This window comes from Scomber scombrus, chromosome 11 (genome assembly GCF_963691925.1).
Source record: "Scomber scombrus chromosome 11, fScoSco1.1, whole genome shotgun sequence".
Lineage (NCBI taxonomy): Eukaryota > Metazoa > Chordata > Actinopteri > Scombriformes > Scombridae > Scomber > Scomber scombrus.
In genome coordinates this window covers 3,471,881-3,488,756 of record NC_084980.1, presented here as the reverse complement: position 1 = coordinate 3,488,756, position 16,876 = coordinate 3,471,881, and the positions used below count along the sequence as shown (strand labels likewise).

Here is a 16,876-nt window from a genome sequence, read left to right as displayed (position 1 = left end):
TGAGTCCATGACAAATTCCTCTTAGGGGACAATAAAGTATATTCTATTCTTTTCTAACTGTTCTTTTCACAGCTTTCATGTCATGTGTGTATTTTTTTACAGCAAATTAAGATGAGTAGCATCAATAAGAGGGTTAGGGTTAGGGTTAGGGTTAGGGCTACATACCCATCCTTCTTTTTGAAACCCCCAAACATGTATATATATATATATATATATATATATATATATATATATATATATATATATATATATATATATATATATATTAATGAAATGAGATAACGAAAAGCAGCAGATTCTCACAATTGTCTGGCATTTTTTTTGTCAATCTACTAATCAATTAATCAACTTATCATTTCAGAAAATTGGCAAAATGGCAGTTATAATTTAAAGCATCAACCATGTTAACTACGAGCCATCAGCATAGTGTGCGAGGGAAACCCAAGCAGTAAGCTCTGAACAGCAATAGCTGAATGGGTGGCTACAGATTACATTGTGGAGGATGGCTCAAAATGTCATATAAGAAGTGAGAAAAGCTATTAACACCTCACTTCTATTGCAAAAAAAAAAAAAAAATTAGATAAGAGAGATACTTGAAGTTTTCCTACTTCAATTCCATGCATTAAAGGTTGGACTCTAATTAACACCCAGTTATGACCATAAACACAAACACACATGTGGTAATGAGTTGGTGAAAATGGTGAAACATTACAGATATTTAATCAGACTGTCAAGAGCAATGATATACCCTCTCACTGCTTCTGTTAACCTTACATTTGTCAGGTAAGCAGCACACAGACACACAGCTTCAGTGCAGATACAGGATAATGAAAAAAAGGTAGTTAAAAGCCAAGGACGAGTTAGAACACTTCAAAAACCTCCACTTTCACTTGAAGATGTGCAGCATTACATAGCATGCTGCAGCGGTAGCACCAAACAAACATGTTGATCAATGGGCATCATTGTCATAATAATATGATTTCAAAAGAGGATATTTTTGAAAGCTGCTCTGCCAGAAATAGTGTAGTATAATAGCAGTATATAAATGTAGTATAGTACTGGTAAACATGTTTCCATTGAAGGTGAGACACAATGATACATATTATTATATACATATTAATACATGCTTATATTGAAAGCGTTCTAAGTGGCGAATCACAGCTTATCCTTCAATGTGAAGCAGCCACAGAAAAAGGTTACGTGTTTGTCAATGCACTAATGTGTGAGAAAATGCACAGTTTGTTCTGCTGCACTGTAACAAACACACCAGTTGTTCTTCTTCTTTTGTATTTCTGACTGAGGAGTTGGTCACGACAGGTTTGCTGCCTCAAGTCATCGATACATGAGTCATTTTAACCCTCCTGTTGTCCTCAGGTCAAGGGAGGAAAGGAGGAAGAGAGGAAGGAAGGAAGGAAGGAAGGAAGGAAGGAAAGAAAGAAAGAAAAGAGTAACGAAGGAAGGTAGGAAGGAAAGGAGTAAGGAGGAAAATAGGAAGGAAGTAAGGAGAGAAGGAGAGAAGGAAGGGGGGAAGGAAAGGAGGAAGGAAAGGAGGAAAAAGAGTAAGGAGGGAGAGAGGGAGGGAGGAAGGAGAGAAGGAAAGGAGGAAGGAGGGAGGGAGCAAGGAAGGAAGGAAGGAAAAGAATAAGGAGGGAGAGAGGGAGGGAGGAAGGAGAGAAGAAAGGAAGGAAGGAAAGGAGTAAGGAGGGAGGAAGGAAGGAAGGAAGGAAGTGAGGAAAGAAGTATGGAAGGAGGAGGAGCAAAAAAAGAGGGAAGGAGGGGAAGAACAAAGGAAAAATTAAAGATAGAGGGAGGAAGGAAGGAAAGAAGGAACAATCAAAAGAGATGGGGTCAATTTGACCCGGGAGGACGACAGGAGGGTTAAACAAAACTCATGGGACATGTAGCGGTAAAATGCACTTGCTATTACAGTACCACCAGTAAAGTGAAATTGTTGGAAAGATTTTGATCTTCATCCTACAGTGGTTTAATTAATATTTCATCTCAACTACCTTTAGGCAATAATGCAAAGTTTTTAATTTTCTACTTTAAATGCTGAGTAATGATGTCACCTTTACTATTAAAAATCAAGCTATCTGAACTTTCTACAACAGGCTGTACAGCTGAACAGATCAGTCAGTTAATCAATCAACAGTTTTCAACAATTTACTGCTTTGTGTCAATTATCAAGCAAAATAAATGCTATAATTCTCTGGTTCCAGCAGTTTGAATGTTTTTGATCATTTTCAATTGAATATTTTTAGAATTTTGGACTGTTTGTCAGACAAAATAAGCAATAAGAGGATGTCACAATGTTCTGATAGACTATTGAATATAAAAAAATGTTGCAGTATAAAACTATAAAGCAGAATGAATGCTTGGCCGTTACCAAACTCTTCTCTAGACTCCTGCACGGATACACTATGACAACCCTGAGTTGTCATGTCATGCTCACTATATTTCTGTGTAGCCTAATAGGAAGATTACAGATTGCAAAATGATGGATATTATCCAAACAGGGCTCTTTCTGCAGTTGGAGGCTGCACCGTTCCTTTCCTTCCTGCTGTTCAAATTATCAGCTACATGATCTGCCTTTTTGCCTGAAGCACCCACATTTCCGACTGCAAGAGTTATGTAAAGACCTGTCAATGACTGTGAAATGCTCTGTTTTCACAGCCTTCGAGCCACGATTACCCACTATGTTTGTTGCAAATTTCTCACGATCACTAAAATTACACATGTACCAGTTTTTACCTTTTGACAGCATGACAACATCAAATATCTAAATGTTGGTATGCCTCAGATTCCTGCAAAATCACAAAGTAAACATTTACATTTGGTTGAATAATGTTGTAACAAGACAATGCTAGAAGCTGTGTGAAGATGTACATGGGTACATTAGTGATATAAGTTGTATGCTAACATCAGCATGCTCTCAAAGACAATGCTAACATACTGATGTTAAGCAGGTATAATGTTCACCATCTTCAACATCTTGGTTTAGCATGTTAGGATGCTATCCCTAACCCTATATCATAAACCAAAGAATCAGATGAATGGAAATTTTGTCCTGATGATGTTGCTAGAAGAAGAAGTCAGATTATCACCAAAGCAATAACAACTGATCCTGTGGGAAACCTGAATTTCTGTCATAAATTTCATGGCAATCCATACAATAGAGAAAAAGTTAAGGGTCATTAAGAGTCATCATCTGGGAACCATGGAGTCTGCAAATAATGTGACAGTCCATCGAAGATATTTACTGAGAAAAACCAAATATACCAACCTCATGGTGGTACTACAGGAAGTCAGGGAGTTACCAAAGTCACTAGGATTCATCATCTTGGGACCATAAAGGTTCTAAAATCGGCAATCTTGGCTGCTGAACTGCTAAGCACGCAAACTCAAATTCACCACAAATGGGTTGTAGCTGCTGTGGCAGTGGGCCAATCACGTCGCATTAAATCGAAGAACGCTTGCGTTGATTGGCTGTGAGCAAGTCCATACAAATCAGTCAAGTCATATTTTCAAATACAAGTCATATTTTCTAGGTCTCGGTGCAAAAAGGATTCATCGCAGGTACTGTTTGATGGGAGACGTTTCGATACTACTTAATATCAATTTCAGTCAATACCTTAAAAGTATTGAGTACCATTACCCAGCCATGACCATGAATGTCTATACAAAATTTCCTGGCGATCCATCCAGTAGTCTAGACCAAAATGGTTGACCGACTTTACCATCCATAGAGCCACGAGCATGGCTAAAAACATGTGGCTTGGACACGATTCCCAAATATTTCTACTGTGCATTTATTTCAGGTGAGAGATGAAACACATTATCTGTAGTGTAGGAGAGTTTAAAGAACAGTTTCATGGGTGTCAGTCAATAGTCCCCGCAGTGAATCTGCTTCCTGCCCTGAGGAGCTGCTCATCCACCTACAACAATTCCAATAATCTGGCTTTGAAAACTCTCATATCATCGTGGAAATAGTCCGATTTTTAAAATATGTATCAATTCAATATATCATTATCTGAATGTGAAACCTGGGGATGCCAATAACCCATGCTCGTTATACTATTCAGTGGACAGTTCCTACGACATAGTTCTCTAGCTTGTGGGTAAAATAAATGAATGTTTCTCAGTAATGAAAAACAGGTAGATGCCATTTAAAGGATTTTAACAAGATAACTGAACTTTTTGGCGGAAAAAAACATGTCGGCAGAGTATTTTATACACCAACAATTGTGGAGTGGTTCTTTAATGACAGACCGCAGAATCCACAGAAACATGATGAGATACCTCTGTTTCAGTTACCTTAAAACTGTGTTTATTTAGGCTTAGTTTTGTATTAAATTGGATGAAATAGTTGGAAGTTAGAATCCAAAACTGAACTGACAGTCCTCAGGAACACAGACATAAAATAATATGTTTATGTAAAAAAAGAAAAACTGTCATAAATATCAAGTTCAAAAACGCAGTATCAGTTCAGCTCCAGTTAAAAGCTCCAAAAACAGCAAAATCTACAAAAACAATCACATTGACATAATTCTGTTGTAGATAGGCAGTTGCTGATCTATTATCCTGATTGACAGTTCTTACATGGGCCTAATTTTGAAACAGCAAAAACAACAAACTGAACCTATTTAAGGACTCAGTATGCTTCAAAGAAATGCCCAAAAGCAGAAATGCTTTTTCCACTACAAAAAATACAAGTTCTTGTTTTTTTCTTTCTAACTTTCTAAAATCACTCAAAAAGAAAGGTCTCTTAGTGTATTCTCAGCTTCTTTGTGGCTTTTATTGCATTTTATCTTCCAAAACGCAAGCTACTGTTAGCATCTATCTCAGGGCTTTTCAAATGAAAAGGTAGGGATGTGTTTGTCAGTTTGATTTAGCCGTCACTGTCAGTGCAATATTGAGAACGCTAAATCAACACAGCAACAATGTAGTACTCCCACCACGAGCAAGACACTTTGTTAGCTGTGTGTGCTGCATAGTTATCAGTCTATTAACTAGAGGCATGCCATCACACTCCACACAGGTGTATATACAGGCATTAATGATATATATATATATATATATATATATATATATATATATATATATATATATATATATATATGTACTCGTAGCATCCGTGATATGAATCCAGTTACTGCCTGATGCAGTGAATTACATCATATCTTCCTTTAATCCTGCTGGGTGTACTATATCCCACATATGTGATGACGTTGAATGCATCACAATGATAATTTCAAAGACAATCACTCAACAACCCAAAGCCTTAGTGGCTACTGTGCACACAGAGGAAACCAGGCTGCGGCAAGGATGTTTTTTTCTTCTCTTAATGTCTCCAGCCCTGAACACACAGATATAAAAATACACCCCATTCAGAGAGCCATGTTGCCTAGCAGCCAGTTAGTGGGTAGGATGGTGTGACAGTGTGTGAGAGATAGAAAATGTAGGAGACGCAGAGCTCGTCTGTCAGGAAAAAAGAAAAGGGAGGAATGAGCAATAATTCTAATAGATGCAGAATGTTTATCAAGAGGCAGCGAGAACAGTGTAGCCCTGTCACCCAAAACTAATAAATACTGATGCGATATTGTTTTTTATCACCATATTTCACAATGTTGTTGATTCTGGAAAAGGTGAAACTCTCCTTAATCATCCTCTTTGACGTGGCATAATGTCAGGAAACGCATAAAATCAGCAGCAACCATGCCAATTGGCTTACCCCATAACTAATAAGTCATCCTTAATTCAATGTGTCAAACACTTCCTATAGCTTGGTCAAATAAAACCCTTCATCACCCGACAGCACATCGCATTCACTTACAATGTAAAGATATACTGTGATCAAATATTGTTGTGATACAAAAACAATATGACAATGTGTATCACAGAGGAGAGAAATATCAACTAAATATCAATTGGCTTGCAACCCGGGTACATGAGTGGTATGGAGAGGGAGCGCTGTGGAGTGGAGTGGCTCTGTTCTAAGCTGGACTGTCAGTGTTTCTCTCTCTGAGCAGGATGCTTCAAATTCAGCTCACTTTAACCACTGTAGTGGTGCTGCATGTGTCTTATGATAATACACAGGCAATGACTGACTTCTTGATTGACAGTGTGGGCACTGGTTGTGACAATAATCAGCGAGACTGTTTGTGACAGATTGGACAGTCTGATTTTCAAAGTTACTAGAAAGTTCAGTTTCGCCTTTTTCCCTGTAACAACCTCCTTCCTGCTGCAGATAACCACACATTTGAAATATTACAAACAAGTGAGAGCCTTTGTTTAAATAAGTGGCTAGGGCTGCGATCTGACAACCGATTTCATTTTCATTGTCTAACTGAAATGAAATAGCATTTGAAGGTCTACTACAGTAACATAGCTGTAAATCACTTGTTCTGTGTTCTTTTTTGAGAATAAATTGGAAACCTAAAGGGACACATCTATAATTTAAAATATTTCAATTCGTTATAAGGATATTTTATTTCAATAATGCAAAACAAAATTGAAATAAAAGCAGCATCATGTTGTTCTATCACAGGCGGAGTAGACGGTTACACTGAGGCTGATTGCATCCTGCTACACGAGAACACACCGAACAACTCGCTTTAGCTTTCCTACCAAAGTCTCCCAATTATCTAACTAACAAACAAATTCAATTTACTTGACTATAAATGAACAGTGAACACATATCTTGTCCTGCACATTAGGTTGTTGAAAGAGCCAACAAATATTCACCAAGGAAAAGTGAACAGTTCAGTCGGTGCAGCTTGTTAGATAATGACCTGCTCAGCAGCAATAAATTAAACATCATATAAACATACCTGCAAATGCTACTTAGGACATGTAGATGCCGGTGTGGTTCTACTGATAACAACACACTGTCTGCTCTGTCCCATGTTCTGTACAGTGTAAGAACGTTTTCAGACCAAATCAAGCGTTAAGGCAAATGCCCATTCTCCCATTCTTTTGAATGGCGGTAATGTGTTAAGGCTGCAGCACTGCCGCACCAGCCTGCAGCAAGAAAGTTGATCCAGGGTCAACTTTTGGAGAAACGCAACCCAACATCACTATGCAATGACCAAACACAGTAGGCAATGAGACTAATCAGAACTGTAAAAGACTGCCATGAGGAAGGGCAAAGACGTTACCAGGAAGCGGGGAGGACATTTCCCCTTCATTTGTTAAAAGTATAGTTAGACTTTGCTGTTGGCTTTCTGACTCATTTTAAAAAAGGAAAAGAGAAAAAGAGAGAGAGAGAGAGAGCTGAGAGCACCAGCAAGTGAGAGAGAGAGAGAGAGAGAGCAGCTGTGGTCGAGCAAGCTAGAGAGAGTATATGGATGCAAGAAGCAGTAGTGAGAAAGCCGGTGGATCAGATCAATAAATTCGGATAATTTTGTAACAATTACGTTCAAGAGCACACATAAACACTCCCACGCCCCCTCACACCTCCTCACACCCCTGCGGAGGCAACTGATTTTTGTCTGAATACAGCCTGACACCAGCACTTTTGCAGCCTGCCAACTACTGTTAATCAAACAAGAAACTAACACACACTCAGCAAGCTAAAAGAGACATAAAGGAGCATTTCTTATATCTCCCCAAAGACCCTTTTTCTTCATTTAATAATACTAAAGAGTTTCAGTTGGCCAACAAATCCCTCATCAGATCAGTCATTCACAGTCCCTCTTTATTCTGTCTTTTTTGCCTCTCTTTAACACTACAAGAAAAACTGACAAATATAAACGCATGCTAACTCAGAGACACAGTATCAAGACTGACTGATCGGTGGATCATCTTAATCATTCCAAAGTGTACACTTCAACAAAGTAAAAAAAAAACATCTGCTAATATTTATGCACAGATGTTCATTACGATAAAGGGGAGGACAACAAGCCCCTTGCCCCAACATTTATCCTCTGTCTATGTGCTAGAGTGAGAACCAGTACTTTCAGGTCATGTTAAGTGCATCGTCCAGTAGTAGTCTACTAGCGCTGGGTATCATTAAAAAATGATGATGACAGTACCAATTAAAGTGATACTAATACCAACTGAGTACTTCATTCCATACCCATTCCACATTTCGTGCTGTCTTTTATCCAACGTAACAGTGTAGATACACTTTAGAGCGTTTAGGTGGCATCTTGGCTGCTGAACTGATAAGCCCACTGACTAAAATTCACCACAACTTCTCCACCACAGATGGGTTGTAGCTGCTGTGGCAGTGGGCCAATCACACGTCACATTAAATCGAAGAACACTTGCGTTGATTGGCTGTGAGCAAGTCCATACAAATAGTCATATTTTCTATCAAAAACGATCGATTGCAGGTATCGTTTCGATACTACTTGATATTGATTTATTTCAGTTGATACCCTACAGGTATCGAGTACCCAGACCTGTGGTCTACCTGGCAACACTTAAGATACTGTTCTTTGAATGTCCATCCTTGAGTCATACATTTTAAATATCATGTAGTTATATCTTTTGTAACATAAAACTGTTGAAATTCGAAGACAGAATTTTTTATGACTAGGACCACCAAACAAGCTGCCTAAAAAGAACTGATGAAAAATTCAAACAGAATTTGGACCCATCCCTAAAAGTGACAGTAAAGATAGTTACTGTTACTTGTGTCTGTGGCTCCACGATGTCGCTGTTTTGTATTTTAAATGGTTGGCAAAAAGGTGCGATTTTGCATTTGGCACCACTAACTTTCCGTACAATACACTTCAGGTTGCCACTAGCTACTACTACAATCCTATCCTGTAGCTGGTTGTACCTTAAAATAGAAGAAATGGTTAGCATATTCATGAGCTCATCAGCCGCCCACACTCTACTTGTTGCCACCTCCGCAGCTAATCTCCTACCTTGTTTACATTGGAGAAGCAACAGCAACCGATTGCTGTCTCAAAGTACCTAAACAGTGGCTTAACAGCTATCAACCAGATCCATAGAGCTTGAGTTTTAAAAATGCTCAGTAATTTCATCAAGAGGACGATCAATAAATACCCACAAAACATACTGATCTTACATGTCCTGATTCTTTTAGTCAAGGTACTACTCAACCTGTATATGTCTTCTATGTCTCCGGAGCAGCCTTGTCAAGTCTGAGATGATGCCATCAAGGTTATCTTGGCTTGGGCTTGGAGACCAATTTAAAACAGGAACTCTGAACTACAAACATGGGGCGTGGACTTTACAAGATGTTGGTGTTTTCCAGGCATTGAGGTAGAATTGGACGATATGATACAACACACCGTGAAATGATTGTCCGATGAAATTTGTCATCCCTCTCAAACATCTCTGGTTAGGTCATTGTGAGTATTGTTGCAACTCAATTAGCAAGACTGCTTGATGGCAATATTTGATTAGCCAGATTTTTGTATCAGTAACATTAAGTATCTATCTGGTAGGTTTCTCAGATATAAAATCCATTAGATCTATTCTCATTTGGGTATATTTATATCGTTAAACTGTTTCTCAATTGAGTTTCTACTAAATTATTAATATCAATAACACATTCCATGATAAAAGATTTTCTCCATATACATCCAGTGGTTTTTAAGTCAGGATACAACATCTCAACCTCTGCTGCATTGATTTTGATCCTCCAACTCAACTGTCAAACAAGTTATCAAGACACTCTGGTCACTGTGAACACACATGAATGCCTGAACATAATTATTATATGAATCTAGTCACCTAGCTTATTTGTCTGTATTTGTAATGGCTATGACCTGCAACTACACTTTTCATTTTCACTCAGTGTGTCATAGCATGACTCTATTCCTCTGCCTCCAAATTCCCCAAATGCCATACCTGATGATGCAAGCGGGCGCCTGGCAGGAGCAAGCAAGACTCAAGACTTTTGATCATTCTTCTTACCATTTAAAGCTATAAAACCAGCAAAATGGAAATCAAACTCAGAAAAATCTGAAATGATTGATCCCAGGGCTGGATCACAACATCTTGACATCATGCAAGGGTCTATCTTGTCAGGCTTTAATGTGCTTGCAATCAGTTTCCTGTGAGGATTCTAGGAATCTAGCTGCAAAGTAAGACGGTAAGAGACAGTGATTGACAGATGGTTCATCCAATCACCTGCCCTTTAGGTTAAAGACTGGGCAATATGGCCAAAAAACATAGAACTCCTTTTCAGGCTCTCAGTTTTAATCCATTTTTTTCAATGCACAATGCAGGATTAATACTAGGGCCCAACTGATACTGGACTTTTGGGGCTGATACCGATAATACGGAGTAAAACAATTCCAATATTCGGATAATTCGATATATCAATATATTGGCTGATAATCTTGTACAGAATATTTACATAAAATGCAATTTTTTTTGCAATATTGTTATCAAACACTTATGATAAAGATTATTAAATGGAGGCAGGATATTTTACAGTTTAACTATAAACACAGTGCACTGAAACAGTAGATTTCACTGGGAATTTAATAATTATAAATAATAAAACAACAAAAAAAGGATATATATATTAAACTTGAATTGAAAAAAAGGATTATATATTAATTACAATTTTAAAAACTTTAAAAAAAATATTGGTGCATATCGGACAACATATATGTCAATATCGATATAGCTGTGATGCAATATCGGCAAATTATATCGTCTGGCTCTAATTAAAACGTCATACTTTTTAGCACATCACGTGAAAGATAGTTGATCAAGAATAATAAAAGCCTTGCACCACTTGCAAGGTTAACAGGATATCCCACACAGCTGACTGTCAGTATAAAATGTTTCATCTGCAGCACCAGCATCCAGTTTAATAATCAGCTGCAGCACAGACAAAGCAGAGCTTCAGCTTTCATAACTAGAGATGATATGATTCCTCATCAAAATCATCCTCCCTCTCATAGAAGCAACCGTTAAATTCACTAAGATAGCCAGAGCCAGAGAGCAGCCTGGATTCATCAGAGTCTCGGCAGGTGCATGAGTAGTGTAACTAATCAGGTCACGGTTTATAGGACTGTTGTGACTCAACACAGCTTAAGCAGCAGCTATCGTCTTCCGCCCCAAAAAGTAATACTTTTTCACAATGAGTAACATTTCTGTGCATGTTGTAATGAAACAACAGTTCAAATGAATCTTATTAATTCAATATATTGCCCAGGCCCATAGCTGGATCTACAATACGGGTAATCTGGGCAAGTACCCAGGGGCCCATTGAGTAGAGAGGGGCCCTCAATAATGGGAGAAAAAAAAAGTTTACCTTTTTTTGTCGGGCTCAACAGAAATATAACACAAAGCTTGACCCATTCTATTGATGTTTAAAAGTTATAGTCGCTGTCGGACACCTAGCATGTCCAAAAATAAGGTTTCCACCTGACAGCAGCGTTATCCAATAGGAACAAAATAGAAGATGTTTCCAGGAAAATAAGACTCACTCATGACTGTTTTTATTTGTCAGTTTGATAGCTGGATAAGTGATGACTGGCCACAATGCACTGTGGTTAGTTTGTATTGACGAGTGTGTGGGGAAAAATGATCAACTAGTGGAATATGCATGAGTTGTAGTGCCCAGGGGGGCCCCTGGGGGTACTAATCCAGCCTTGCCCAGGCCTACCTGTAGTATAAGCATGCAATCTCTGATAAATATGTATTAGGTTGACACTCTTTGAAATAACCCCTTTAAGTAACAACTAGCCTTGGGTCCACTGTGGAGGCAACCTGGGGTCCTCATACCACAGCTACCTGTCAGTAAGTACGCAGTGATACAATATGCATTGGCATTGTGTTCATATGGCAATATGACACTGTCACAGTCCCGGAAATGTAGGTTACATTAAAAAAAGATGACCCTATTAGGTCACTACTAAGCCCACTACTACTACAATGAATATTATGTATAATAGTAATACTGATTTTAAATGTTGAAAGAGGAGTCTGCATTAACAAGTGTTCAATAAGGCTATTTCAGATTCTGGGGGCGTACAAACTAAATGCACCATCACTGTAAGCTTTAGTCGTGGAGCGAGGAACAATTAATATGAGAGAGTCACTGGAACACAGTGATCAGTCAGGGACAGGCTCTAAATGTGCCCATTAATTTCTTAATACAAACGATTAAATGGATATTGTGTCTAAACTGTGTTAGTGTGGCATGAAATTAAAGAATGGGTCCATATTTGGCCAGTTGTCGTCATTCAGTCGTTTATAAGGACCGAGACTCTCTTTTTGAGTGTTTTGAGTCAATGATGAGACACTTGAGAAAATAGCTTGTATTGAACAAGCTATAAAAAAAAATCTTTGCATCATGCCCCACAAATTCGCTGTATGCACAAGGAATCATAATATCGTGTGGAGACTGCAGTGTCACTGACTGCAAAAACAACAGGGTAAACAGGGACGAGGTGAATACAGATTCTAAGTATGCTATCAAACTGCACGGGATTCTTCTTCTTCTTACCCTGATTACAGCCTGTCTGGCTCACTGTGTTTTTCTTGTTGTTGTTGTTGTTGTTGTTGTGGTGTCTCAAAGGACACTCTCAGTATATTCACATATCCAGAACGATAACTCAAAATCGATGTAATATCATTAGCTTCCCCTGCTGTGTGTGGATGTTTGCTTCCCTAGACTGCAGACCACAAAGAGTTTACAGCTCAGTGTCCGTGACAGAGCTGCCAAATGCCCGGCCATCATCTGTCAGCAACCACCCCTCTGTGCTGTCCTCACTCACAAAACCAGCCACCCAAACAAATACAGGCTGTACACCAGGACCCAACAATTTATTGAAATGTTATTTCAGTATGGCCTACTGCAATTTTCAAATCAAAGGAGGTGCAATATTTGTTAAAGGTGAAATGTGTCAAAATAACATGTATATTATATTATATTATATATTATTATATTATATTATATTGTGGTGCTGCAGATGTCCTGGCCTATACACATTATATTATACAGACTCAAGTAATCATCTTTGTCCCTGCAAAAATCACACCATAATCATTTTAATATGCTTTTCAATGAAAATGAGAGTGATGATGTGAAAATGAGCATTCCCTCTAGTATCGCAAATCATATCTCAATTACAGTAATAGTCCAATTAATCGCAATTAGATATTTCTTCAGAGTCGTTTAGCTACTATAGACGTAGATATCAGGACTGAGGACTGACATGTCATTATTTTTTAGACTGTCAGTCAATGTAGCAGTCTGTCAGTCACTAATCAGCTGACCAGTCAGTCTGTCAATCAGTCAGTCAGCTCAATTTGACGTACACACATTTACACCTCTACAAACATAATGCCACTTGATGCACACATAGATAGATAGATAGATAGATAGATAGATAGATAGATAGATAGATAGATAGATAGATAGATAGATAGATAGATAGATAGATAGATAGATATTTCACCTCTACAAAATAGAAACAGGGCAGCAGAGTAACACTGTCCTTGGTCTCCTTCCCGCCTTTCAGCCGCTCCTTGGCACGAGACATCACGAGCGCCCGGTGGTCTCTCCCGTTACCGGGAGACAGGGAGCTGTACTTGATTCCCGTCGTAATTTTGGCGAAATTCCGACCGACTTCGGTTCCTCCTCCGCACCCCCCCGCCCCCTGCGAACCCCCTTAACGGCGGTTCCCCATCTTCCGGTGAGACGTGTTGGTGTTGTTAATGTGTTTGGTCGTGGTCGTCTCTAAAACGCCGTTTTTGGGGCTCCACAGCGGGACTGACACGGTCTCCTCCAAAGCTGCTGGCCCCGTGTGTGTGTGACATTAAACCCGCAGCGACACTTCATCCTGTAGATATGTGTGTGGTGTTCAGAGGAGAGTCCGGGTACCAGTGATGCTCCTCCAGCTCTGCAGCTGCAGGTGACTGCCGGTACAGTAAGTTAGCCACAATAACTGAACACACTTCCTGTATTTCAAAATAAAACCGATTACTACTCTTCAGCGCGTTTAATTCCTGATCGATGAATCATTCAGATGGACTTTTTAAACGACAACTGGGCAACCTTTATCTTATAGCTATTACTTTTGCTTTCATTGTTATGGTAGAATTATAGCCTAATACAAAATAATAATAACAATATCCGGTCTTTTTCAGAATAATTCTCGCACACTTGACGCACATCAGCAGGTGTCAGGCAGTGGAGGAGAGAACTGAGATGAGGGTAATTATAATGAGGTCTCACTCTGCATCCATAGATTCTAACCAGGCCAATAAACTAGTTTCAGGTTTATATGGTGACGTTTGAACTGTTTTCATTGAGAATTAATTGAAGTAAATAGTTCTTTTTTGACTGAGCAGCGAGGTCCGTAAAAGGAATTTCAGTTTATCTCGATTACTTTTGGGTCAGCAGAAGATGTAGCAGAAAATATATAAAATGACATCACTGTATGGCTATGATTAAGGCTGTGTTAGAAAATATGTGTGCCTTGATACTTTTTATGCCATCAAGAAGCTATACACTATCTGCTAAACACCAGTGGCTCCCAACTTCATCACAGATTTAAATCTTGATATGGACTAGAGTGGGGTAGCCTATCGAACCCGAAAATACTTCTTTTGTTCGATTAATAATTAAAAAAAAAAAAAGTATATCCTGAAAGTAAAAAAGTATTGTTTTGTTATTAAAACTCATCATATCACCACAAGTATCTTACAGTTTAAAGTGACATACAGCCATCGTGTGAACATGATCTGAAAGCAGTTCGAAAATGGTGTGATTTTCCCTTCCTCTGATCATTTCATTTGAATGATTTTAAGTGTCCAGTACTTCACAAGAAGAGTAAAGCAAAAAATTTGAGAAAGGTCCCTGTGATCATGTAGTGACCCTTAGGAACCCTTTAAGGGGTCCTGGCCCCAAAGTTGGAAGCCACAGATATGCACTATGGACATCGCTGTGAACAACTTTAATTGAGACTATTTAGAGGGCTCAAATTTAGTTTGGTTTGTTTGTGCAGGGGAACAGTGAAGTATTTAACCAAAACAAACAAACAAACAAACAAAAAAATGTTGGATTTTGAAAAGTGGTTGAGACACATCTCAGCGTAGTTCATCCAGAGGTCAATGGAAAGATAACACTCTTATTGGACTTTCAAATGCAGGCTGTTTTGAATGCATTGAGTAGTATAAATAAAACTCAGTTCTTTTGTGGAGGTAGAAGAAATCTCACGAGACAGAGTGTGTGTGTGTGTGTGTGTGTGCGCGCGTGCGTGCGTGTGTCGGGGGTCTTTTTCTCTCTCCCTCCCTTGTAGCTAATGTGTTCCATCACTTCAACACCCATCTTTTGGACCCATCATTTGGGCTTTGTATTTCACCTCTAGAGTGATTCCTCTTGTTTATTTGCGACCTTCGAAGGAATACCAAAACGGATCGATGGGCGTGACGTCACAAGTGTGCTAAAAACCTATTTTCCGCACGGGTAGCGCGCGTGAGTGTGTGTGAACGCCCCCCTTCCAGCACTACAGAGCTGCACTGATCATATGTGGGACACACAGCCCTCAGGACAACACTGAGCCATGTGGTGGCCTCAGGACACAGGCTGCAATATGCTGTCAGTGTCTTTACTGCCATACAGTGATCAGAAAAAAAGGGAAATTATAATATTACACTGAAGATATTTTGACATGTGACAGCAGGTGTAAATAATCAAATGAATGATGGCTGAATTCCATTTAGCTGCTTCAGTTTCAGGGTGCTGGTGTTGGGCATCCTGGTCATGACTTACAGGGACTCTTAGGATAAATTAAGACATGGTAGTCAGTGAAATTGTCAAGTAAGTTTTCACATATACTTTATTTGCCCTGGCATTGTGGCACATGGCAGTCAAAGTACCATAAAAGCACAGTAAAATAAGCAATAATATATGCAGTGTATATCTATAATAGAAAAGAGCTGTACAGTGTTTGAAATCGAGAGAATGGAAGGTACAAAATATTGTCTGAGAAATGTACAAATGTTCCTTGTGTAAATCATATAATGTGATAATAACACAAAATGAGTGTTAATGTATGATGATTGTGTATTAAATTAACTTTGACTAAGACTGTAGAAATCTTACTTAATTGTCACCATACTTCAACCACACAAATCTCCTGCTTACTACTGCTTAGGTCCACACTTTTAATCATCATCATCAAATGCTTAACACATATGGTGATTTGGAGTTTGATTACTTTAATGCATCACTGCAGACAGCTATCACACCAGCTATCATCACTGTGTTATATAGAAGTGTCATCTACAAGACATCTGCATACCTGTGTTTTTATTTATAAGGCCTTGCTATGTCCACTTCCTGAAAGAATAAACTTTAACTACAGCAGATAAGAGTAGCTTAACACTACTCATTTTTGCAATTACCTTTCATGCTTTTTAAAGGGGACCTATTGTGCTTATTTTCATCTCTATATTTTTATTCTGGGTCTTCACTAGATTAGCTTGCATGATTCACAGTAAAAAACAACAACAACAACTATGTATTGATCTAATCCTGGCCCTTTATGCAGCCCCTCAATCCAGACTCTAAAACATTCATGATGAGACAAGTTTAAACTTGCAACTACTTGCACTGTGCCAATCTGAAAAACCTGCCAGTTTACACCAATGTGACTAGACAAGAGGGTGTATTGTCTCCATAGCAACAACTCTGCACTTGTGTTCGAACTTCTGGCTTTTCAGGCTTTTTTGTTGTTGCTGGATATAATATGTATTGTCTTAAAATATGAATGAACAAGGTTTTGTTTTGTTGGGCTTAACAGTCAGTCTTAGCTCTTGTCCCTTTAAGACCCTTCTCCTTATGAGCCCACTCTGTTCTGATTGGCCAGCTTTCCTGAAGCCTGTCAATGTACAGCCATGTCAGAGTCATGTTAAGTTACCACCGACG

At 38.8% G+C, this 16,876-nt stretch overlaps 1 protein-coding gene across 1 annotated transcript in view; it reads right to left on the bottom strand.

Moving 5' to 3' along the window:
• LOC133990535 (phospholipid phosphatase-related protein type 4-like) overlaps nt 1–13,484 on the bottom strand; it is a 38,595-nt gene extending 25,111 nt beyond the window's left edge. The window contains exon 1 of the mRNA XM_062428878.1: nt 13,401–13,484. Coding sequence (XP_062284862.1) covers nt 13,401–13,484 — 84 coding nt within the window. The remainder of the gene's footprint in view (nt 1–13,400) is intronic.
• Nucleotides 13,485–16,876: the final 3,392 nt, after the last annotated feature.